This window comes from Piliocolobus tephrosceles, chromosome 1, assembly GCF_002776525.5.
Source record: "Piliocolobus tephrosceles isolate RC106 chromosome 1, ASM277652v3, whole genome shotgun sequence".
In the NCBI taxonomy this organism is placed as follows: domain Eukaryota; kingdom Metazoa; phylum Chordata; class Mammalia; order Primates; family Cercopithecidae; genus Piliocolobus; species Piliocolobus tephrosceles.
Window position 1 is genome coordinate 196443760 of NC_045434.1, and position 23799 is coordinate 196467558.

The window sequence follows — 23799 nt, forward strand, 5'->3', positions numbered from 1 at the left end:
TTCCCAACTCAGGGCGTTGGGCGGTGCTGTTCCACTGGCCTCAGTCATATCCCCCGGGCCTCCTAGGTGGGTTTTCCATCCCATGCTTTCTCAGTGCCTCATCTCTCTTCCCTTGTGGGATTCTGAACTCCACGAAGGAGGAAGCAGTTTCCTCCTGTTTGTCACTGTGCACCCAGGACCTAGCACTGAATTGGTGAAGCTATTTGCTGCCTCTGGCTGTGACTTCTGCTCACTGGGGACTCAGTGACCCCAGTCACCTTTCTTTCCCCCACTCACATAGCCATTCAAACAGCAAGGGAGCTAGAGGGACACCAGGCACAGGGAAGGGTCCCAGGCACGCATGGGCCCTGCCAGAAGTTCTTCCTGGGATTCAGCCTCTCTCCCTCTCCACACAGAATTGGATTCCAAAGTCCCAATCTAATTTAAAACCTTGGCAGCAAACCTCCAGGTGCAGCTGAGAGCCCTTCCCTTTCCAGGCTGTTCATACCTGGGGTTGTCCCCGAGCAGTAGCCACAGGCGGTGAGGGCTGCGCCAGAGGCTTGGGGCAGGGGCATGACTGCCCTTGCAGGCATCTCAGCCACACAGTTACCACATCGTTCATTTAACAGCCTCATCTGGAGGATCTGCCTGGGGCAGGCCTGGGGCAGAGCATGACCAAGACAGACATGGTCCCTGCCTGCATGAGGCTGCCAGTCTGTGGGGAGGGGAACAAATGAATACACAGGTACACAAGTACAGAGAGTGCTGCGACTTGATGACATGGGTGACACCACAGAGGCAAGTTGGGGGACCACCTGCGGGAGTGACATTGGGCATGATGTCTGGTGAATGAGGAGGGGATGGGGGTAAGAGGATCCAGGTTTAGAGGGGAAAGGTGCCACTTCCCACCACGTAACTTGGCTTGTGGTCGGTGGCTGTGTGGAGGAAGGAGAAGAACGGGAAGAGAGAAGAGGTCGTAGGGGCCTCATCACATTGGAGCCGCCCGTGGTGCTAACTGGATCCTGTCCTGAAAACATGGGAAGCCATTGGAAGGCTTCAGTTTGAGAGGTGGCGTGACAAAAAGACCACCCTGCTATGTGGGGGTGGGTGGTGCGGGTGAGGAGAGGACGGGGAGGCAGGCGCCGCCCCGGATTGTCCAGGAGAAAGATGGTGGCGGCTTGAACTAGGGTGGTGGCAGCAGATGGAGCCCAGCAGATGGGTTCCAGGCTGCAGTGGAGGGGACACCACAGGCCTTGTGGGTCATCCTGGAGGAATGGGCCACAGAGGATTCCCAGGGGGAGGGGCTGCCATTTCCAGAGACAGGAAAAGCTGGCGCGGGGAGAGGTCTGAAGGGGAGGCGGGAGCCATGACCGTTAGACATCCAAGTGTAGACGGCTGGAAATGTGAGTCTGGAGCTCGGCTGAAATCTGCATAAATACAAATTTGGGTTCTGTTGTATATGTTTGGGAGAGCGTGTGGATGGAGCTGGGCCCTCACGAGTTGGTGTTGGATGGGAAGGGGAAATGGTGAAGGCAACTGGAAAGGAACGGCCCAGGAGATGGGAGGAAAACTAGCAGATGGTGAAAGATAAAGACAGAAACGTGCCCGTGCGCTTGGCAGCGGGTAGGTTGGTGGGGGCAGCACCTTGAGCAGTTTCAGAGCGGTATGGCGATGGAGCCAGGTTAGAGTGGCTTGAGAAAAGAAGTGGGGGTGTGGATGTGCAGACAGTCCAGAAGTTTCCTGTGGCAGAGGGGACATGCGGCCAAGCCCTAGGGAGGCTGGCACATGGTTCACATCCCTCAGCCCTGCCTCCTCCTCACACTTGGGCCAGGCCACATGGTTCCTGCAGCAAGGAGGCCGACCTTACCGAGCCCTCACGTGGGCCGGGCACTGGCGGGAGTGAGCTTACTTGAGCCCTCCTCACAAGCTTAGGTGGCAGGAACTGTCATCTCCATTTTATTAGAGGAGTCGTCTCAGGCTCTAGGGGCTGAAGCAGCTTTCCAAGGTCACAGCCAGGAAGTGGCAAGATCCCCCCACTCATCCGTCTGTCGGGTCAGCTCTGGGGGCCCCATCGCCTACAGACTGAGGCTGGGCTTTGGGACGACGCTCTTTCCCTGGGACGGGGCTGAGCTGACGGTGCCCCTGCGTCTCCCCCTTCTTTCCCACAGCGGTTCCTCAGTGACTATGGCCTGCAGTGGGTGGGCGAGCCCATGGACCAGGAGGACTCAGAGAGCAAGACAGTCTCAGAGGATGGCGAGAGGGACTGGATGACAGCCAAGAAGTTCTGGAAGCCAGGTAGAGCAGGGTGTCTGCCCCAGGCCCTCTTCAAAAGGAATTCTCCAACAGTTTGCTGCTGGCCGGCAGCTCCCCAGAGGCTCATCTCATTCATACCTGGGCCCCTGACCTGAGTCGCCCTGAGAGCCCACACCTTGCCCCTGACACAATGCGGGAGTGGCCTCGGCCTCCACCACTGACCACTTAACCTGCTGGCCCGCTTCTCCCCGGTCCCCCCTCTGCTCCCTCTTGCTCATCTGTCAGAGACCGAGAGATACAAGAGGTAGCAAGGCCTCATTTGCCTCTGGTTACATAGTCTACAAAATGCCACCAATCTAGAAGCTGTTGCTGTTTAAAAAACAATCCTTCTGTTCCGGAAGCTGCTCCCAAATTCTCAGGCTTGGCCTCCCTCTCCAGGTTCACTTATGGCCCTTGGAACCCACCTGGTTCTGTGGGCCCGCACTATGTCTTTTTTTTTTTTTTTTTGAGATGGAGTCTTGCTCTGTCACCCAGACTGGAGTGCAGTGTCACGATCTTGGCTCATTGCAACCTCTGCCTCCCGGGTTCAAGCAATTCTTCTGCCTCAACCTCCTGAGTAGCTAGGATTATAGGTGTGTGCCAACACACCCAGCTAATTTTTGTATTTTTAGTAGAGACGGGGTTTCTACTATTGGCCAGGCTGGTCTCTAACTCCTGTCGTCTTGATCTGCCGGCCTCCCAAAGTGCTGGGATTATAGGCTAGAGCCACCATGCCTGGCCCACCATGTCTTATTTTTAACTTGACTGCTAATATGTAGAGGGATTCCTCCCACAGTCCCCTCCTGTAGACCCACAGATTTGGGTCTATAGAACTGGCCATTTCTGAAAACCAGGTCTATTCTCTTCAAAGAATGGGAATTGTCACCCAAAAGTTGATTCTCTAGGCTCTAGAATCAGGCACGCCTGCGTCCTCAACTTGATCCCACCTCCTATCCCTTGGTGTGACTTGGGCAGGTGACCTCTATTCACTTCATCAACAAAACAGGAGTGTTTTCCTTCCCTGGGAGTTACCAGGAGCAAATGAGTTAAACGCAGAGTGCCTAGCTCTGGCCTCGCTCGCAGCCATTGTTGTTTCCAAAGTCTGAGGGCGGGGGTGGTCACAGGAGCACAGCTTCCAAGAGGCCCATGTGGGAGATGACGGCACCTTCTTGGTTTCCTGTTTCCTGCTAGGTAAAAACCCAGACTCCAAACATGAGAATCCTGCCTCCTGTTTAGGCCTGGGCTCTGGCTGGATCCCCCCAAATCTCAGGGTGCAATGCCCTCACTGCCTGTTCTGGAAAAAACATCACTTCCCATTTTTGTGCCATGTGCAGCTTTCTTTCTTTTTTTTTTTTGAGATGGATTCTCGCTCTGTTGCCCAGGCTGGAGTGCAGTGGCACAATCTTGGCTCACTGCAACCTCTGCTTCTTTGGTTCAAGCGATCCTCCTGAGTAGCTGGGATTACAGGCACCCACCACCACGCCCGGCTAATTTTTGTATTTTTAGTAGAGACAGCATTTCACCATGTTTATCAGGCTGGTTTTGAACTCCTGACCTCGTGATCTTCCTGCGTGAGCCACCGCGCCCAGCCATTTGCAGCTAGCTTTCAAAGCATTTTCTTTTTTTTCTTTATTTTTCTTTCTCTCTCTTTTTTTTTTTTTTTTTTTTTTTTGAGGCAGGGTCTCACTTTTGCCTAGGCTGAGTATAGTGGCACAATCATGGCTCACTGCAGCCTCAACCTCCTGGCTTCAAGTGATCCTCCCACCTCAGCTGTCTGAGTAGCTGGGACCGCAGGCATGTGCCACCACACCCAGCTGATTTTCTTTATTTTTTGTAGAGACAAGGTCTCGCTACGTTCCCAAGGTTGGTCTTGAACTCCTGGATGCCAGTGATCCTCCTGCCTCAGCCTCCCAAAGTGCTGGGATTACAGTTGTGAGCCACTGTGCCCTGCCAGCATCTTCGTAGCCTTGACAGGGGCCAGGAGTTACTCCATTTCACAGATGGGTAAAGGGAGGCACTTAAGGAGTCTGTGGACTCATTATTCAGAGAAGAGGGGCAAGACTTAAGGCTGACAGCCCACTGGAAGACAGTTGGTCACTGAGGCAGAAGATGAGATGATGCCCAGCTTGAGGGTGGGGATGGTGAGAAGGGATGGGCAGAGAGATTTAGGTAGAATCCGTGGCCTTGGTGTCTTTACGTGAGGGAGAGGACTGGAGCAGTCAGGGATGACCCGAGGGAGCACAGCTGTGGGAAAGATGCCGAGTCCATTTGGGACACAGCAAAGCTGGGGGCTGTGCGGCCCCTATGATGCTGCACATCATAGGGGTGTCGTGGGGAGAGTTCTCGAGGGACCCCTGGCATGAGTGAGAGGTGAGGCCCTATCAGGTGGCTGCAGGTGCTCTAAAAATGTCTATCCTGGGTCTAGGCCAGAGGCTGACAAGTGCCGCACCCTGGACCCTGCCTGGCAGACTGGGCACAGGCTTCAGGTAGGCCTGCCATCTTGTTGCAGGGCAGCCTTCCTCCTGGCCAGGGGGGACCTCCTCGCTCCTTTCCAGATGGCCGGTTTCTGGACCTGGCTCTGTGGATTCCTAGTCTGCCCTGTTTGGTTGTTTGTGCACTGAGTGCCTCAAGTCAAAATAACTTGTGAAAAACCCCGCCCTCCATCTTGGAGGCCCTGGCCACATATGTGGCCCCTCCGTGCATTCTCTTCCTTCTTTTGTTTTTTTATTTTTTCAGCATGGGAGGGGCCTTGATTCGGCGCTTTCTGCCAGATGAATGACGTTTTTCATCGCTAGCAGCTTCTGTTCCTGGGACATCTCTCTCTCCTGCGTCCCCATTCCTCTCTCCCCAGGTGCCAACCTGCTCCTGCCCAGGAGCCTCAGGCTCACAGCTCGGCCCCCGCTGGCCTGATGCTCGGCTGATTGCTCTGCTCTCCCTCTGTGGGAGAAGCTCCTGCAGGCGCTGGGGTGGAGGCCTGTGGAGGGTGAGCCAGGGCTGTCTGTACCGAGCCGGGGGGGATGATCAAACTTTCTGGAGCCTGAGACTCTTAGGGAGGAGGGCTGGTGGGGCCACGAAGGGGCTTGGCCTCAGGCTGGATCGCTCACTCTCCCCCTCTCTGCCAGCGTCACAGAGGATGCTGTGCCAGGTGCTTCAGGGTCCGTGGAGACATGAAAGGGACAGTCCTGCTCTAGTCACACGCCACTGGGGCCAGGTGTTGGGCCTCGGGGCTGAGAGCTCTGGTCAGCTCTGAGGTTCTCACTCCCCCCACTCCAACCCTCTGCATCTCTGAGCTCCTCACTTCTTCCCTGTTCCCCTGAGAATCCTCCCCCTCCCATCCCCCTCTGAGATCCCCACTTCCCCTACCCCAGTCAGTCCCTGCCTCCCTCCATGGCTCCACCTCTCCCTGCCAGCACCCCGCACGCCTCCCTCCTTCCTCTCAAGCCCCACACTCCTGGGTCTGGGTTGGAGACCCTCTGACTCCGCAGCCTGCATGACTTGCCCCTGGGCCTGCCCTTGAATCCCCATAGCCACCCCTCCCCACCTGCCCTTCTGCCTCCAGCCTTTGCTCCTGCTCTGTCCCCACAGAGCGCCTTGCCTGCTTCCCTCTCCTCTGAAGCTCAGGGCAAATCCAGCCTCTGCCAGCAAACTGACTGCCCTGTGTGGGCTGTGCTGCTGCTCTGGGGAGGGCTCTGGCCGAGGCAGGGTTCAGGTCGGGTCGGACCCCAGATGGGCAGATTGCTGACCCCCTCTGAGTTCATTTCCTCCTCAGTCGTGCTGATGGGCTTCTAGGGCCACGGAATGGATGCCACTGTCACCTAGCTGTTGTCATGCATGTCCCAGTGCTTGGCACATGGGCAGGGTGTGTGTAGCTGCATGTGATTGACTGTGATGCCCGTGTGCCCAGGCTTGGATGATCAGAGCACATTGGGACAATTACCTGCACAGGATGAGGTGGGGACAGGGTGGTGCGGGACCTGAGTTCAGGTCCTGCCAGGCCACAGGCTGGTTGAGTGCTCTGGCAGTGGCCAGACCCACAGGGCCTCCTTTCCTGCACTGGCTCCTCTGCGGAGCAGAGTGACTGCAGTAAAGTCCCCAGAGTGGGGCTCGGCTTGCAGGTGTGTGGTAATAGCGGTTCCACTTCCCGTTGCAGCTGTCTGCCTGAGGGTCAAGGGCAGGCACATGGAGGGCGGCACCGCGTGAGCTGCCGGGGTGCCGTGGGCACTTGTGCAGTGAGGGGCTGCCACCTTGCCACTGAGCATGGCAGGGTCTGGCCCTCTTCTGGGCTCCACAGCCCCACAGTGAAACTTACACATGCCATTGTCACCGTTTGCCGCCCTGTCTTCTTCACTTGAGTCTGAGCCTGAGGATGGCAGGACCCTGGGCGTGGGCATCGCCATGATTGGCAGGATCTAGCAGAGCACGGGTGCTCAGACATTGCTAGACAGCAGGACCCAGCCGTGCTTCTAGTGGCCCAGTCACTCTGGGCCAGGCCCAGGGCTCAATGCTCCTGAGCTCAAGGGGTACCCAGCATGGCTGGAAGGCAAACAAGCAAGCAGAAAGCAGCAGCCTGTGACGAGGGCCAAGGGAGTGGGCACAAGGGCTCTAGGCATGCAGCCTTGAGGCAGGTTGGGGGGGCTCCTAGCAAGGCTTCTTGGAGGAGGTGGGGGTGAGTGGGCACAGCTTGAGCCCAGCGATGAGTAGGCGGTGCTAGGGACAACAGCAGCCACCATCTGCCAAACACTTCCTCCAAGCCTCACAGCAGCCCTGTGAAGTGTGGCAACTTTTATTGTCCTCATTGTACAGAAGAGGAAGCTGAGGCCCATAGAGGCCCAGGGTTACAGAGCTCGGAAGTGCCCTGCAGTGCCCACCAGAGCGCAAGGCGAGGGGCATGTTGAGGCGAGGCTGGGTGCTAAGTAAGGGTCTTGGGAGTTGAGCCAAAGAGCTTGGACTTGACCTCCCTTCTCCTCATTTTAATACGCTCGTGGGCTCTCAAAGTTGGACGAGGCCTCAGAGGTGATCTCCCAGCATTGCCACCCTCCTTAGGAAAGGGACCCCAGTAAGCAGCCTCCCAAGAACCAGTATTGAGAGGCAGCTTATGAGATCACTGAGGCTGAGTCACTTGGGCCCTGCAAGCTGCATGATCTGGGGTGTGACACCTCACAAGGCCCAATTTCCTTATCTGTAAAACAGCAACGGTGATGCCTGCCTCCTGGCATTTGGCACAGGGCCGTCATTTATATAGGTTCACCAGCTGGATCTTGCAGGCAGCACAGGGTTCTTATCATCTCCCCATTGCACAGAAAGGACAGCTGTGGCTCAAAGAGGACGTGCCTTTCCATTTGAGTTCTGCTGCTAGCTCAGGGTAGACCTGGGACTTGCCCTCTGACCTTCCTCCCGCTGTGTGACTCCCTAGCTACACCTCTCTCCATCCATGGGTCAGGCCTCAGTTGAACCCTTGTGGGGTGGTGGTGGGGCTCACTGACTTCACAGGGCCCTGCTGTGATAGCTCTTCCTGTCTCATTCTCTCAGTGCTGGTTTGCCCAGAGCTGTGGTTCCTTCTTCCTGGCCCCTGGTGTCATCTCCACTCTGTGATATCCAGCAGCTGCCCAGCCCACCTGCTTTTACTTCTTTAAGCCAGGGCTGTTTTCTTGGCAAGCTTCTCTCTTGCCTTTTGTCGTTTCTCGGCATCCTCCCTGGTCTGGCCCCATCCCATGTCGAACCCCCATGTTCATCAGCCTGAAAAACCCCTGGCCCTGGGAGGTGACAGGAACACTGAATTAGGAGTTGGTGTATTTGGTGCTCTTCCTGGCTCTGTCTGGTCTGATCAGGCCATGTCATCTGACCTTTCTGGGCCTCACTTTCCCCATCTATAAAGAAGACAGAGCCCTGGCAACACAGTGAGACCCAGTCTCTAAAAAAAAATTTTTTTTTAATTAGCAGAGTGTGGTGATGCTGCCTGTGGTCCCAGCTACTTGGGAGGCTGAGGTGGGAGGATCAGTTGAACCTGGAAGGTTGCGGTTGGAGTGAGTCATCACTGTGCCGCTGTACTCCAGCTTGGGTGACAGAGGGAGACCCTGTCTCGGGAAAAAAAAAAAAAAAAAAAAAAAGAGGGTTGAGGCAGGCATTGTATGAGATTATCTATTCTGCTATTGTTTTTAGGTTTGCCTATTTGTATTTAAAGTAGTTGTTAAAAGAAAATAATGTCTTGGTATCATTCTGTTAGGTGAGTTTTTCCAGGGAATCTCAGGGACTGTGGGGGAACCCCAGGAGGAGGTGGGGGCAGGTATAGCCCCTTCAACGGTAGGAAGTGTAGGGGAGAGGAGAAGGCCAGCTGGGGCCTACCATTTGACCTGCTGCAAAAGAAACAGGAAACACATCTGCACCTCCCTGGTACAGCCACTGCACCACTGAGAGGAAAGGAATTGGGTCCCCAGAGCCCTGACCCACATCCTGCCGCAGCCTGCCTGTCCTGTTGAAAAAACAGCCTCTCCGAGGCCCCGAAAGTTACTGGTGTGTTGTAGGGCACACCCTAACAGATGACTTACTTGGGGGCCAGGTCCCATCAAAATGACAGAACAGGCCCCTGGTCTGTCCCCAGCCAGCATCTAGCTGTCCTCCACCTTTCTGCTCTGTTATTCGTCATGGCTGGCCCCACCACTCCATATTCTCCCCCGAAGCCAGTGCACAGCTGTATGCGCCACACATTTTTCAGAAGAGGAGGCCAGAGCTTTGTCAGCTTCTCAAAGGGGTCTGTGACCCAGAAATAGTTGCACAACCTACGGTCTGTTCCATATCTGTTCTGGCCAGCAGCTGTCCCTTACATCCTCCCTAAGAGCCATCTGTCCCTCTTCTGACCTCCCTCTCCTGAGATGGGTGGGGGAAACAGACTTGAGAGGCAACTCCCTTCCCAGTTCCTCCTCTCACCAATTGGCTTGGGACAAGTCATTTTGCATCTCAGTGGGCCTGTTTCCTCATGTGTAAAATGGAGCTAAATAACCCCTGCCTCAGCCTGGCGTGGTAGCTCATGCCTGTAATCCCAGCACTTTGGGAGGCCGAGGCGGGCTGATCACCTGAGGTCAGGAGTTCCAGACCAGCCTGACCAATACGATGAAACCCCATATCTACTAAAAATACAAAAATTAGCCGAGCGTGGTGGCATGTACATGTAATCCCAGCTAGGAGGCTGAGACAGGAGAATCACTTGAACCTGGGAGGGGAGGTTGCGGTGATCCAAGATTGTGCCATTGCACTCCAGCCTGGGCAACAAGAGTGAAACTCCGTCTCAAATAAACAAAAATACCCCTGCCTCAAGCCTCAGGGTTGGCATAAGGACCATGTGTGCAAGGTGGAGTTGGGCACAGTAGCGAACATGGACAGGGTGCGTGTTCCAAACTGGCTCTTAGGAAGACAGCTGCTGTTACTATCTAGTGTTGGCCTTCCTTTTCTCCAGGGAGTCAGTTGAGGAGACACTAAGACCACTGCCCAGCTTGGGAGGGAGCCACAGAGACTAGGGGTGCTAGGGACACGGCAGCCAGGAGACGGCTCATAGATGTCTGTCCTCTTTGCCAGGGGACTCACTGGCGCCCCCTGAGGTGGACTTTGACAGGCTGCTGGCCAGCCTGCAGGATCTTAGTGATTTGGTGGTAGAGGGTGACACCCAGGTGACACCAGTGCCCGGCGGGGCACGGCTGCATACCCTCGAGCCCATCCCACTGAAGCTCTACCGGAATGGCATCATGATGTTTGATGGGCCCTTCCAGCCCTTCTACGATCCCTCCACACAGGTAGGAGCGGTGTTGGGGGGTTGGTGTTCTAATGCCCCTGCTGCCCACTGTTAGTTGGGGATGATGGAGTCAGTTCACCCCAGGTCCAGCCTGCCCTCCATGGGGCACCCAGGCCCACATATGACTTGCAGAGGCCCCTCCCCCAAGGCCTGGGACTCTGAATGCTTCCAGAGTGCAGCACTGGGTGACCCTGGATCTAGGGCCTGCCACCCAGACTAGTGGCAGGGCAGGGTGGGTCCAAGGCCCAGGCCACCCGCTGACTTTTCCTCTCCCCTTGCAGCGCTGCCTCCGAGACATACTGGATGGCTTCTTTCCCTCAGAGCTCCAGCGACTGTACCCCAATGGGGTCCCATTTAAGGTGATGAGCTGCTCCTCAAACCACACCTTTGGGGATTTTGGAGGGAGTGAGGATACACAGCCTCCCCAGGCACCTCCCATTCTGAGGGAAAGCCACTGCGCCCCCTGGGGGACCCCAGTTTGATGCCCTCCAGGAGGATAAGCCTGAAGCCGGGCTGGGAAGGGAGCAGAGAGGACTGAAACAGAGCAGCAGGCAGCGCCCTCTGCTGGCACCCTGGAGACAGCCTCGGCTGCAGGGCCACTGCCTCCTGGTCCTCCCCAACTTTCAGGACACCTTGACAACCTGGGGTCCCTGCAAAAGTGACCCGGCTATCCCCCAAGTCTCCTGAAGCTATCTGGGTAGGGTGAGAGGCAGTGCTGTGAGCCACATGCAAAACAGAGGGGACAGATGTTAGGACTCAAGGACATAAGGTAGAGCTGGCCCATGGGTAGGTGCCACCACCGGAGCCCATGAGGCTGCGTGTTCCAGAGGGTGGTGGGTTAGTGCCGCACTGAGGGCGTGTCAGGGAGGGAGCATGTGTCACCAGGGCTCAGGAAACAGCATGAGTCATGACTGGGGGTGTTTAAGGCATTTGTGCCACAATGGGGGCCTCGGAGCATGCCTTGATGAGGCAAGTGAGGTTCCATGTATGATGCAGTTTGTGCTGCAGACTGGAAAAAGGCAGGGGCTTCGTCCTCTCCTGACCCCCTCACACTCTGCCTTCACGGTAGGCTCCTGAGAGGGGGCTCTCCAAGGAGGGTGTCAGTACTGCAGCTTCAGCTGGCCTGGATGGGGTGCTTGCAGGAGCAGCAGGGCCGAGGAAGATGACAGCAGTATGAACTGTGGCTCTCTTGAGGCCTGAGTTTCCTCATATGTAAAATGGGGGTTGCATTAGACCATACCCTTGGCCTGTGTTTAGGCAAATAGGGCTGAAAGTGGGGCCAAGGGCTGAAGAGCTGGGTCCGCTGCTGTCGCCCTTCTTTCTTGCCAGGTAAGTGACTTGCGCAATCAGGTCTACCTGGAGGATGGGCTGGACCCCTTCCCAGGCGAGGGCCGTGTGGTGGGCCGGCAGCGGATGCACAAGGCCTGGGACAGGGCGGAGGAGCACCCAGGTGAGTTTGGCCTCCAGGTTGAGCCAGGGGGCCGGGGGACTGCAGAACAAACTGCAGGGGGGCTCCATCACCACTCATAGTCCTTCCTGGGCCCCAGTTCCCAATGCTGTCCCTGCAGGCTCCAGGATGACCGCTGAGAAATTTCTGAACAGGCTCCCCAAGTTTGTGATCCGGCAAGGCGAGGTGATTGACATCCGGGGCCCCATCAGGGACACCTTGCAGGTGAGGCCAACCCTAACTCCCCCAGCCCTCTTGGGGGAACTTGAGCACCAGCCCTGGTCCAGCCTGCCAGAACAGTGTCTTGTCTGGAGGCTCAAGCTCGAGGCACCTGATGAGTCCCTCAGAGCTGTTGCTCCACTGTCTCCTGGAAACTGTGAGGCTGGTGAGGGCACTGGCTGGGCCCTAGAAAGCAGGTGGGTTGGCTGTAAGAGGGCTAAAGTCAGTCCAGGCCAGGGGTGAGCCCAAGGCCCAGGCCACCCCATCAACGTCTAGGCCAAAATATCCAGCTCAGTACTAGGTACTCCCTTCGTGGTTGCCTCAGATTCTCCTTGGCCCTCATCATTCTGTCTCCTCGCTCCCTATCCTGCTTCTCTTCCTAGGTGTCCACATGTGAAAGGCACCAAACCTTAGTTTCTCAGGCCTCCTCTGCCTCCCTCACCCACACATTGCTAAGTCCTGTCTGGTCTGTCCACCCCCAGAACTTCTCCCAGATGCATCCCTTCTCCCGATTCCTGCCACCCACCACCCTAGTCTAGGGTCCAGAGTATCTCTCCCAGACAGCTGCCTCCCACTGCCACTCCTGCCCCTGCTGACCATCCTCCAGGCTGCCTTCCCTGTTGATATCTTCCAGTGGTTCTTGAGATAAAGCCATGTTCCTTATGCTGGCATTCAAGGCCCGTCCTATATTGCCAGGCCCCTCCTCACACCAACCTATTCCTTCCAGTCTAATTGAGCCCCAGCTTCAGCCACACATCATGCTGGCAATTGCCCAAATGTGTCACCACCTCTAGGAAGCTTTCCCTGACCCCAGGATCTCTGTTGATGCTGTCTGGAATATCCCTGCACCCATTCCATTTCTTTCTTTCTTTTTTTTTTTTTTTTTTGAGACGGAGTCTCATCTCGCTCTGTCGCCCGGGCTGGAGTGCAGTGGCCGGATCTCAGCTCACTGCAAGCTCCACCTCCCGGGTTTACGCCATTCTCCTGCCTCAGCCTCCGGAGTAGCTGGGACTACAGGCGCCCGCCAACTCGCCCGGCTCGTTTTTTGTATTTTTTTAGTAGAGACGGGGTTTCACCATGTTAGCCAGGATGGTCTCGATCTCCTGATCTCGTGATCCGCCCGTCTCGGCCTCCCAAAGTGCTGGGATTACAGGCTTGAGCCACCGCGCCCGGCCCAACCCATTCCATTTCTAAGGACTCCCACTCATCCTTCAGTCACAGCTGTCATTTTCTGAGGGAAGCCTTCCCTGACCCCAGGCTGGGGTGGGCTTCCAGCCTGATCATCATCTGTGTGGGTTTCTGTCTCCATTAGACCGAAACGGGGGGTTACCTGCGGGGGGAACCAAGGGGGTGCCTCCCAGAACCTCCTTCCCCTTCCATTGCCTCTCCTCTGGCCTTGGTTTATACAAAACACCCCCTCCCGCTTTGCTCACTGGTCTCATCTGTGCCTGGTCAAGGATGTGTCCCTCTAAGGATTGCGGGAATGACTCAAATGGGGCCTAGGGCTCTGTCCACCCTCCATTGATACCTTCCAGAACTGCTGCCCATTGCCTGCCCGGATCCAGGAGATTGTGGTGGAGACGCCCACCTTGGCCGCTGAGCGAGCGAGGTGAGGGCAGGATGAGGAGGTGAGGGCCTGGGGGCATTGGGTCACCCAGCGCTGATGGCCTCTGGGCTGTGCAGGAGCCAGGAGTCGCCCAACACGCCAGCACCCCCGCTCTCCATGCTGCGCATCAAGTCTGAGAATGGGGAACAGTCCTTCCTACTGATGATGCAGCCTGATAACACCATTGGGGATGTGCGAGCCCTGCTAGCGCAGGCCAGGTGGGCGCAGGGCAGGGCTGGGACCACAGAGGGGCTCTGGCCTCACTGCCCAGCCTGATCTGCTCTGCCTGGTCCCCAGGGCCATGGATGCCTCTGCCTTTGAGATCTTCAGCACATTCCCACCCACCCTCTACCAGGACGATGCACTCACGCTGCAGGCTGCAGGCCTCGTGCCCAAAGCGGCACTACTGCTGCGGGCACGCCGAGCCCCAAATTCCAGCCCGAACTTCAGTCCTAGTCCCTGTCCTGGTCCCGGCCCCAGTTCCAGCCCCCAATAAAGCGCCCGCCCCCTCAACCCGCTGCTCCGCCAGGCTCTCAGGGGTGGGCCATCTTGCCAGGCATGTAGGAAAGGCCTGGGACCAGCTGGGCCAGGGAGGGGGAGGTGCCGACCCGCCCCTTGGTAACTTGAGCCCCAGCTGGCGGGCCTGGCTGCTGGGTCTTTGTCTTCTAGGTTCCTCTTTCTCCCAAGAAGGGCTAAGTAGATCCTGTGAAGGGAGGGATGCAGTGGGAGGAAGGAGCTGGCCCCAGCTGGGTTTACATTCTCAGCTGGGACAGCAGAGCTTCACTGTGTAGTGTGCAGCCAGCAGATACCTGTGCATAGGCACAGACCCACCAACTCGTGGGGACACTTCAACACTGCACAAAGCCATTTTGCCACTGGACCCATGCCCCCAAACTAGCAGAACTGAGCTGGGTACCCACCTCCCATGACACACTCATACTTATCCATTGTGCTCCAACACAGGCGCATGGGATGGCCACACTCACTGACAGGCATGCAAACGTGCAGTACACACCAAGGCACAAGCATGATACGGACACCACATGCATGTGAACTGGAGGGTGACCCACCCAGACAGCTCCAGAAACCACTGGTCCATACAGGTATGTGTGTGCCAGACATATCCAAACACATGCACTAACACAGAGGTGACAGTCCCATGAGAACAGCTCAGTCACCCTTCCCACAGAGCACAGTCTCAGCACAGTCACAACTACCAACCTTGCCCAGGGCAGGGACCCAGGAGGCCCAGGCCACAACCAACCAGACACAGTGCCAATGGAACAGAACATCATTTAATTGTCTCTAGGGTCCTCCTGGGAGAGGGACTGCGGGGCCTTTGGCAGAGATCTGGCTGATGGAACCAATAGAGGTGCCCATCAGCCAGTGCCAGGCAGGATGGCGGCCCCAATGCTTGGCTAGGGGCAGCCAGCATTTGGGGCTGTTGCTTAAGACAATTTCTGAGACTAATAGGTAAGGAATGTTGCCTTTGGATGGAGAAGAGGGGACTACATTTAGAGAGGAGGGAGGAGAAGTGGCCTGGATTGCGGGAGGGACTCTAAGGTTAGGATAGGAATGACAGGGAGTTGGTCAAAAGGTCCTTCATGGCCAGTTGAAGGCTGGGGGGAGTGTGGTGATGGAGTCCAGCAGGGGAACTCTGGACAGGCTTGACTCAGGCCAGCTTCAGGAACTCCTGCAGAGTGTTTTGTTCCACGGCCTCCACGAAGAGCTCATAGTCCTGGGGAAGGGGAGGCAAGGGGTGGTCACCTGAATGCAGGAGGCCCAAGTGCTTTGTGGCAGATCTGACCCTGGCCAGAGTCTTCTTCCAACACTCCCCCCACCCCCGAGTCCCCCAGCCCATACCCCACAGTACTGGTCCCCGTTGACAATCTGGGGTGGGGTGGCCTTGGGGTTGCCCGCCAAGGCTCGCATCTCATCCCTCAGGGCGTTGTCCTGGGAGATGTCCACTAGCTGGTATTGGATGCGCTTCCCATCCAGGATTCGGGTCACCTCGCTCTGCTGGGACTTGATCTGGGGACAGAGGGTGGGTAGGGGTTATTGGATAGGCTGGAAGATTTATGGGGGAACGCTAGGCTGGGTGAGAGAGGCTGTGACCAGGAGCTTTTGTCCCCCCGACCCCCCTCCACACTAGCGGAGGGTTCTGGCTTCTAGGAGTTGGGAGGATGAGTCAGGCTTGAGGTGGTGCAGGATGAAAAGAGGGATCAACTACGGGGACGCGGTCAGAGTGAAGGGAAGTGGGATCAGGCTCAGGGTGGGGTGGGGTGGGGAGGGCAGGGTAGGCCCCCCCCAGGCCCCGGAAGAGCAAGCTGCAGTCGTGGTCAGGGTCAGTCTGGTAGTGGGAGTGCAGAGAATGGGTGTGGGGTTGATGGGGGATGGGCACGGGAAGTTCATGCTGCGGCTGCAAAGGACCCAGGATGCCCGATGAAGACGCTCAGGATGGGGCCTCGGGACCGGATCCGGGAGACGGTGCCCAGCACCTCGCCGACGCACTCTCCCACCCCGCCCCCGTCCTGGGGGCGGGTCCCGGGCGCCAGGGTCCAAAACACTGGGACACAACCCTGAGCTCTCCCCCAGCGCCAGCCCGGGCGCCCACTTACTTCGCGGGAGCCGGTGACCGACGTGCTGTAGACGCGCAGGCCGCTCATGCTGGGGGTAGACGGGCCGGCGGGCAGAGAGCGGCAGTAGTGGCAGCTGCACTGCCGGGAGACGACGCCGCCGCCGTGCTCTGGAGCGGTTTCCTTCCTGCTCCGCCCGCAAGTCATCGCGCTCGGGACCAATGGACGGCGCGGGCAGGCGGGGCGGGGCCTGCGCGACACCGCCCCGCGCGCCGGAGGCCCCTTCCCTTCCCCCTGGGTGACCGGGCGCGCAGAGGGACCCGTCCCACGCAGGGCCGCCCCTTCTGTGGCTGCCCTGCTCGTCCTTTTCGGCCCTTCCCTGATCTGGAGCTCAGTGTGCCTGGGGAGGAGCTGGGTGGCAGGACAGGCTCGGGAGAGGGTCTGGCAGAAGCCTCCTCTCCAACCGCACCCAGGTTTGGTGCATCCAACTTCCCATCTCCGAGAGCCGCTGTCTCCAGAAGGAGGTGGCCTAAATAGTACAGGGCAGCCTGGGGCTTTGGAAGGCTTGAGCTGCTTTCAGACCCAAAGTTCCCATATTAAGGTAAGGTACCTTTGCTCCGAGGGAACCCCCCTCTCCCCACCCAACACACACCACTAACCCTAGGGGATAGGAAGCATAGGACAGCAGGAAGGACATGCTTCCATTTCCCCCCAAGTTCCTCCCCACTCAGGTGGGAAGGTTTAGACAAGGAAGGGTGGTGGCAGGATGCAGAGGCCACACCCCCAAGGAACCAGATGGAGACCAAGGCTGACAGCTGGGCAGTGTGGCGGTAGAGGGTGGTGTCGGGATTCTTGAGACCCTAGGGTCAAGCTGACCCTTAAGATCCACCCCTGGTCTTGGGGTGGTCCAAGCTCAACCCCAGCTCCATGCATGCATGCCCCAAACTGCTACTACTCCCAGCAATTCAGGAGTTGAGGGGGCAGACTCCAGCAACCAACCCAATTTTGGAAACCTAGCTGTCTGGCTGCATTCAACATAATGCTTCTCAGATGCCCCCCTGGTCGAGGGCTCAGGCAGGTAACAGCCCAGAAAGACAACCCTTGCTCAGGTAAAGCCACTTCCTCACAGCAACCCAGAGGCTGCCGACTTCCTGCGAGGACTGCTGAAACTTTCCAGTGACAAACTTCTGCTATGACTCAGGGAAGGTCTGCCCAACAGAAGTGAGTGGGAAGAGATCTGGTCCTACATAACGACAGAGGAGCAGAAGTGGCAGAGCTAGGGATAGGAGGCTGGACTTGCCAAAGGTTCCTCCACGCTGCTGCCTGGGGGACCTGGCTGAAAACCCAGACTTCGGCTCTTAACAAACCAAAGTGAGGGGCAGAATAGCGTGGTGGTGGTGATGGAAGGGTACGGAAAACTGAGGAGTCTGTTAAGATATTTTATTTTATAATCAAAAGAGGCAATACAAACAAGTTGACATAACAAAGATTCATATAAATAACTGGTTATAAACTTTGAGGAAAAATACCCGTGAGCATGGTGGCTGGGCTCCCAATGCACAGGGTGGAGACCAACCAGATGGCTCTGCCTTTAAGAGGCAGGAGCCCAGAGGCTTGAAGGGCTGGCTGGGTGGGGCTGCTCTGAATGGAAGGGATAAGTCACTCCATAAATAAAACATAAACTTGTAAAAACACTTAAGAAAGAGCCTCATTCAGGCCCAGGCATGAGGTCCAAGATGCTGCCAACAGCCCAAAGCTTAGCAAAAATCTTGTAGTGGCTGACTGGCTCACACGTGGCCCCTGCCTGGCCTGGCTCCAGATCTAGATGAGGCATGGCTGGCCCACCAACCAGACACTAACAAGTGTGAGATGCTCCCTAAACCAGGAGGCAAGAAAAACCAGAGGGCAAAGGGCCCTCCCTAAAGCTCCAGAGAAACAACCCAGGAAACATTAAAAGCTGTACTTTAAAGCTGACTTGTACTGGGTACTCTGAACTTTCAAGGAGGCCAGAGCAGGAAAGGGAAAGGAATAACCCCAACCACCCCCAATACAAGAGAGGCACAAATTAAAGGGCTGGGCACAGGCTGTAGCCCTCGGTGAGGGGTTAAGCAGCTTGACAGTTGCTCTGTGGTCTTTGGGATATAATTCTGCCCAAGGCTAGAACCACAGAGAAGAGTTTGCACTCTTAAGTCCAGGAAGGGGGCTACCTGGAAGGCCTGAGAACAAAGGAGAAAGGGGCTGTGCTAAACACAAGGCCAGGGCCCTAGGGACACAAGGCAGCTGGAGAGTGGGATCTCTTGTTAAATGGCATGGTAGGCAGATTAGAGTCCCGGCTATAATCCCTAGGGCCCCAATCCTAGTAGTTATGTGCTAACCAACACACTACCCTGAGGCTTCTGGGAGAACAAGAGCCCTGAGGAAGAAGCAGTGAGACCAGGCATGAGAAAACCCAGAAAGCCAGCTCAGTGTTCCCAGGAAGGCTGGCACACGGGGCCTGAGAATTCTTAAATGGTCACTGTTACTGGTACTCGCTCGGCCTTTCCAGGCCCCTCTGATGAGCTCTCTAATCAGCAGGACCAAGGTGTGAGGTGGGAATTAACAGGGATCCATCCCATTGGATGAAGAAAGGTGGACAGCCTGTTCGTCTCTGATGTCAGCCTAGGGCTGGGAACAGTTTGTGAGGACTTATCTGTTGTACCTGCCAAAAGTTAATTAGTAACTCACCGTTGAGAGTGAATTAGCAGGACAAACGTAATCCAACATGCCAGTGTGGGGTAGGACAGTTCCCTAATCAGCCCTTGGCCCCCAGATGCAGGCTCCCCCCTCCCCTCTGACACTTCTCTCTGGGAACAGCAGACAAGAGAATGTCAGGGCAGAAACCTGCTGGACAAGGCTCTCAGCAGCCCAGATCCTCCCTGGGGGAATCCCCCAGAATTCCTCACTGTGTGACACAGTTTTCTCCCATGTCCTGGGCATATCTGTCTGACATGGTGGTCCTTAAGTCCTCAATGTCACGACGCAGCTGTTGAACCTCCTCTAGTTTCCTCTTGATCACATCTGGCTTCTGCAAATCTAGCTGAGTCTCTGGGTGCTGTGCTGCTGGGGAGAAGAGGATTTCAAGAGAATGTTAGTTGCAACACATTTTCATGTGGAGGGTGCAGTATGGATAGGCAGTATCTTGAACCCACAGTCTTGGGACATACACTTTAAAAAAAGCATCTGGGGACAGTGGGTTAATTTGCTGCTGAAGGCCCACTTTTAGTTTGTCCTGCATGCAAGTACCCCCATAGCTTGTTTCCAAAAACAGATTTATGAACACCTACTTTGTGAAACAAATGTCCAGAGGGCAGTGGCCAGGCCTATGTACTCTGTCTACATATTACCGTAAGAATATGGGAAAGTGGGATGGGGGAGAGAAGAGAAAGAAGGCCCCTCCTTCCTGGGCACCAGACTGTTCTGAGGACTCACAGTGAATGCCTAGGAGCAGGGAGAGATTGGGGTCATGGCCCTGGGCCCTCTGGGTCACAATGCTACAGACAGCCTGCAGATCTTGAAGGCAACTAGCCAACTCCTGGTGCAGCTCAAGTGCCAGCTGGGCCGTGTCTGGTGAAGGTGGAGACCCTGGTTGGGCCTGGCGCAGGTGTTCCTGGAGCGTCAGATTCTTCTCAATCAAGTCCTGGTTTTGCACTGAAAGCTGAGCAGATGGGTAAGCACATTAACTCAGGCCCAGGGAGAGGAAGAGTATCTATGCATGTATGCGTGGGTGTTGAAGGAATGGGTGAGTCATAGGCAGTGTTCCCCCTTCCCCAACCCTACCCCTGCCAACAGGCTTTAGCACTTCCCCCACTATCAATATCAGGCCTGATTCTTCCTGTGGGTAGGCTGGGCCCACAGGGCTCTAGCACTAGAGAGGAAGCCAACTCTCAACTGGTTCTGAATCATCAGCATCCAAGTTTCTGTTCAAGAACCAGAGAAGATGCTCCCACCCCTAGGAACTCTATCTCAAGTCAGTCCCTCAGCCAACTCTGTTAGCCAGGCTATTAGAGAAGGCTTACCGTGAACCGTGAAATCTGAGTAGACACTGGATTCAATCTCTCCCTGCCACCCTGACAAAAGTGGCCACCAGCCAGCCTGATCACAGTGTGTCAAAGGAATAAAGAGAGTAAGAGAGACAGTATGACAGCTAGTAGCCACTAGGTGGGGGGCTGGAGAAGCTGGGACCCGGAGGATCCAGCCCTGGAACGAGTCCTGCCTTTTCAAACTCTCACCTCAGCGGAGTGAGACTTTATTACAAAAACCATCTATTCATGTATGTCTGTCTGTTTCCCTCTCTTCCTGACAGCTTAATCCACTTCCCTTCCCTTCCTACCTTGACTGTGTTTTCATAGAGTCTGAATAGAGTCCCTCTTTCAGTCCCAGGCCCTCCACCCACACTGGGCCATGTGACAATCCTAGCTAAAGGAGGTTCCTTCCTAGGTACTAGGCCAGTCAGAAAACTTGGTTGCCCCCTGCTGACAGCTCTGTTTAGTGCATGAAGGCCACCAAATCCTCAGTCTTCTTCAACTCTCCAACCCCAGAAACCTGCGGCTTCAAGACAACAAAGGAAGAGAGAATGACTTTCCCCATCAAAAAGCATTCCTAGGCCTGGCGCAGTGGCTCACACCTGTAATCCCAGCACTTTGGGAGGCTGAGGTGGGCGAATCACAAGGCCAGGGGATGGAGACCATCCTGGCCAACGTGGTGAAACCCCGTCTCAACTAAAATACAAAAAAAATTAGCTGGGCACGGTGGCTCGTGCCTGTAGTCCCAGCTACTCAGGAGGCTGAGATGGGAATCGCTTGAACTCGGGAGGTGGAGGTTGCAGTGAGCCAAGATTGCGCCACTGCACTCTAGCCTGGCAACAGAGCAAGACTGTCTCCAAAAAAAAAGAAAAAAAGAAAAAAAAAAGCATTCCTAGGTAGTAGTTATGGACATGCTTAGGGTCTGTAATATACAGGATGATGCAATGCACCTTTCCTCTGCCCCCAAAGCTCAGTAGGGACCTTTCCCTTTCAAACACTGGGGTTCCTATTGGAGTAGAGATGGGGAGGGCATACAAAGAAATCGGGTTTGTGGAGGCAGAACCAAGAGGTCTGACTAATGCTACTCACCTCCTTCACGGCTGTGCGCAGCTGCTGCAGGGCTGAATCCCTTCGCTGGGCCTCCTCTCTCAGGGCCTGGCTTGTTCCTTCTTCTTGAGCCACTTCCTGCTCTAGGCTCTGAATCACACAGCCAATATGTTGAGGGAACACAGGAGTAATAAGTCTGGTTCCGACAATATCACCGCTGGCTTGGACTATATAGTGAAGACTCACCCTACCTACACACTCCTGCTAAGAAATCATTTTAGAACAGTCCCGATTTGTGACGTCCCATTTAAACCCTCCTAGAGCCCTTGACCACATACCAAATAGAGGTCAGTTTCTTAGCAGGGCATTCAAGGCCAGGGTAGCTCCTACCTACTTTTCTAGCCATATCTCTTTCCACCCTCCACATGGCCAGCCTCTACACTGCCATAATGAATGACTGGCCCTCATCCCTGAAGGCTGCAGCGTCAATGCTTCTGCTCACTTCCCTTTTCCTTTGTTCAAGCTGCTCTTCTGCTGTTACCTCCAGGAAACCTCCAAGGCCCACCTGAGCTTTCTTCAATCTACAAATCAGATCCAATTAATCCTAATCCTACCTTGCTATCATATCCATGATGGCTTACAAGTACATCTGCTTAATATTCTAGCTGGCTGTGCACATGATCCTTCACTCCACTCAAACACAAACTTTCTTGAGGGCAGGGAATGTGCTGAGTTCAGTATTTACTGAGCGCTTACTGTGACAGGCACTGAGGAGAACACCAACAGTTCCTGTCTTTTAGGAGTTAACAGTCAAGTGCTCTTGACAATACTGTCTATTAAATGCTGTTCAGAGACATGGAAAGGGGTAGGAGAGCCTACTCACAGGTGCCCTAATCTAGTGAGTTCTGTGTAAGTGTGTTTGTGTGTGTAGGAGGGGTCAGGGGAAGGGAGATATTTAAGCTTTTAAACTTCTGCCTCATTCTATTCATTCAATTTTTCCTCAGATTTTGAAACTGATTTGAAATGAAGTGTGCAATTTTTTTATATTTCTCATTTTATATCAATAAAAAAATACAAATGCCAAGGAAAAAAACCTCATGATCATGAAATATCCAAAGTGATGATGAATCCATCGAATTCCAACAAATTCACCTGAGATATATATATATATATTTGAGATGGAGTCTTGCTCTGTCACCCAGGCTGGAGTACAGTGGCGTGATCTCAGCTCACTGCAACCTCTGCCTCCTAGGTTCAAGCAATTCTCCTGCCTCAGCCTCCCGAGTAGCTGGGACTACAGGTGCGTGACACCATGCCCGGCTAATTTTTTGTATTCCTTTTTTTTTTGAGACAGAGTCTTGTCTTGCTCTGTCGCCCGGGCTGGAGTGCAGTGGCCGGATCTCAGCTCACTGCAAGCTCCGCCTCCCGGGTTTACGCCATTCTCCTGCCTCAGCCTCCGAGTAGCTGGGACTACAGGCGCCCGCCACTTCGCCCGGCTAGTTTTTTGTATTTTTAGTAGAGACGGGGTTTCACCGTGTTAGCCAGGATGGTCTTGATCTCCTGACCTCGTGATCCGCCCGTCTCGGCCTCCCAAAGTGCTGGGATTACAGGCTTGAGCCACCGCGCCCGGCCTAATTTTTTGTATTCTAGTAGAGATGGGGTTTCACCTTGTTAGCCAGGATGGTCTCGATCTCCTGACCTCGTGAACTGCCCACCTTGGCCTCCCAAAGTGCTGGGATTAGAGGCGTGAGCCACCGTGCCCAGCCTCACCTGATATTTTAATTTGCTTAAGTAGTCTTATCATAGGTAAATGTGCCATTTAGAATGTCAGGCCTTTCCAAACTTTGTAGAACCCCAAGTGTTCTAGGAAACTTATTTTGAGATCCATTAAAAACTCTACTAAAAACCTGGGATTTAAAATGGGTATATATTAAAATGCTTGCCAGGCTTGACCACCTCCTTACAGTACTTGAAAGAGGTGAACCAGATAGACGTAGCCCAATCCACATAATGGCAAAGGCAAGACTGCAGCCTCCATTTATTCCCTCCAAATAAGTGCATTTCAGGTGTTTTGGTGTGAAAACTTTTAGAGTCCAAAGAGACGCTGAGTGAACCTGCTTTACCCAGGATTTCTTGGAGAATCCAGTTAAAAACACTCCCACTCTGGCCCAAAATAGAAACCTGGAGTCATCTTTGATTCTTCCCTGTTCTTCAACCCTTACATCTTGTCAGTCACTGTTTCCACTTGATGTTACCTCCTAAAGTCACTTAAATCCATCCCCTCACATCTCCCTGCTGCTATGCTGCCTTATGCCAGGTTCCCTCATCATCTCTCACAAGAATTTCTCCAACAGTCCCCTGGACCTTCCCTCTCTCCAGAATGCCAATCTTCCACACTTGAGCCTGAGTTGCAAACCTGACCACATCACATCCCAATTAAATGCTGTCATAGGCTGGGCATGGTGACTCACGCCTGTAATCCCAGCACTTTGGGAGGCCGAGGCGGGTAGATCACCTGAGGTCAGGAGTTCGAGAGCAGCCTAGCCAACGTGGTGAAACCCCGTCTCTACAAAAAAAATACAAAAATTAGACGGACATGATGGCGGGCACCTATAATCCCAGCTACTTGGGAGGCTGAGGCAGGAGAATTGCTTGAACCCGGGAGGCAGAGGTTGTAGTGAGCCAAGATTGCGCCATTGCACTCGAGCCTAGGCGACAAGAGTGAGACTCCGTCTCAAAAAATAAAAAATAAAAAAACTAACTTAGTTGATAGATAATGCCCTCCCTTA

At 55.0% G+C, this 23799-nt stretch overlaps 3 protein-coding genes across 11 annotated transcripts in view; 1 reads left to right on the top strand and 2 right to left on the bottom strand.

Annotated features, from left to right (window-relative positions):
* Positions 1-14606, top strand: part of UBXN11 (UBX domain protein 11) — a 26802-nt gene extending 12196 nt beyond the window's left edge. For 2 of the 5 annotated variants that reach the window (XM_023219565.1, XM_023219567.1), the window contains exons 8-15: positions 2148-2274; positions 9841-10055; positions 10336-10413; positions 11384-11504; positions 11602-11726; positions 13256-13329; positions 13404-13544; positions 13624-13839. In XM_023219565.1, the coding sequence (XP_023075333.1) occupies positions 2148-2274; positions 9841-10055; positions 10336-10413; positions 11384-11504; positions 11602-11726; positions 13256-13329; positions 13404-13544; positions 13624-13822 (1080 nt within the window). In that variant the 3' untranslated portion in view covers positions 13823-13839. Of the gene's footprint in view, positions 1-2147; positions 2275-9840; positions 10056-10335; positions 10414-11383; positions 11505-11601; positions 11727-13255; positions 13330-13403; positions 13545-13623; positions 13840-14289 lie in introns of those variants that run through there. The other 3 variants (XM_023219568.1, XM_023219566.2, XM_026455951.2) reach the window with 2 other exon arrangements.
* SH3BGRL3 (SH3 domain binding glutamate rich protein like 3) lies at positions 14600-16970 on the bottom strand. The gene is made up of 3 exons (XM_023219570.2): positions 15945-16970; positions 15190-15357; positions 14600-15064 (listed from the first exon to the last, which is right to left on the bottom strand). The coding sequence occupies exons 1-3, from the start codon at positions 16107-16109 to the stop codon at positions 14999-15001; spliced, it is 399 nt and encodes a 132-aa protein (XP_023075338.1). The 5' UTR covers positions 16110-16970; the 3' UTR covers positions 14600-14998.
* Positions 16971-17327: 357 nt separating this feature from the next.
* Positions 17328-23799, bottom strand: part of CEP85 (centrosomal protein 85) — a 46313-nt gene continuing 39841 nt past the window's right edge. For 3 of the 5 annotated variants that reach the window (XM_023219561.2, XM_023219564.2, XM_023219559.2), the window contains 3 exons: positions 21053-21160; positions 19371-19596; positions 17328-19001 (listed from right to left, as the gene is read on the bottom strand). In XM_023219561.2, the coding sequence (XP_023075329.1) occupies positions 18841-19001; positions 19371-19596; positions 21053-21160 (495 nt within the window). In that variant the 3' untranslated portion in view covers positions 17328-18840. The remainder of the gene's footprint in view (positions 19002-19370; positions 19597-21052; positions 21161-23799) is intronic. The other 2 variants (XM_023219562.2, XM_023219560.2) reach the window with 1 other exon arrangement.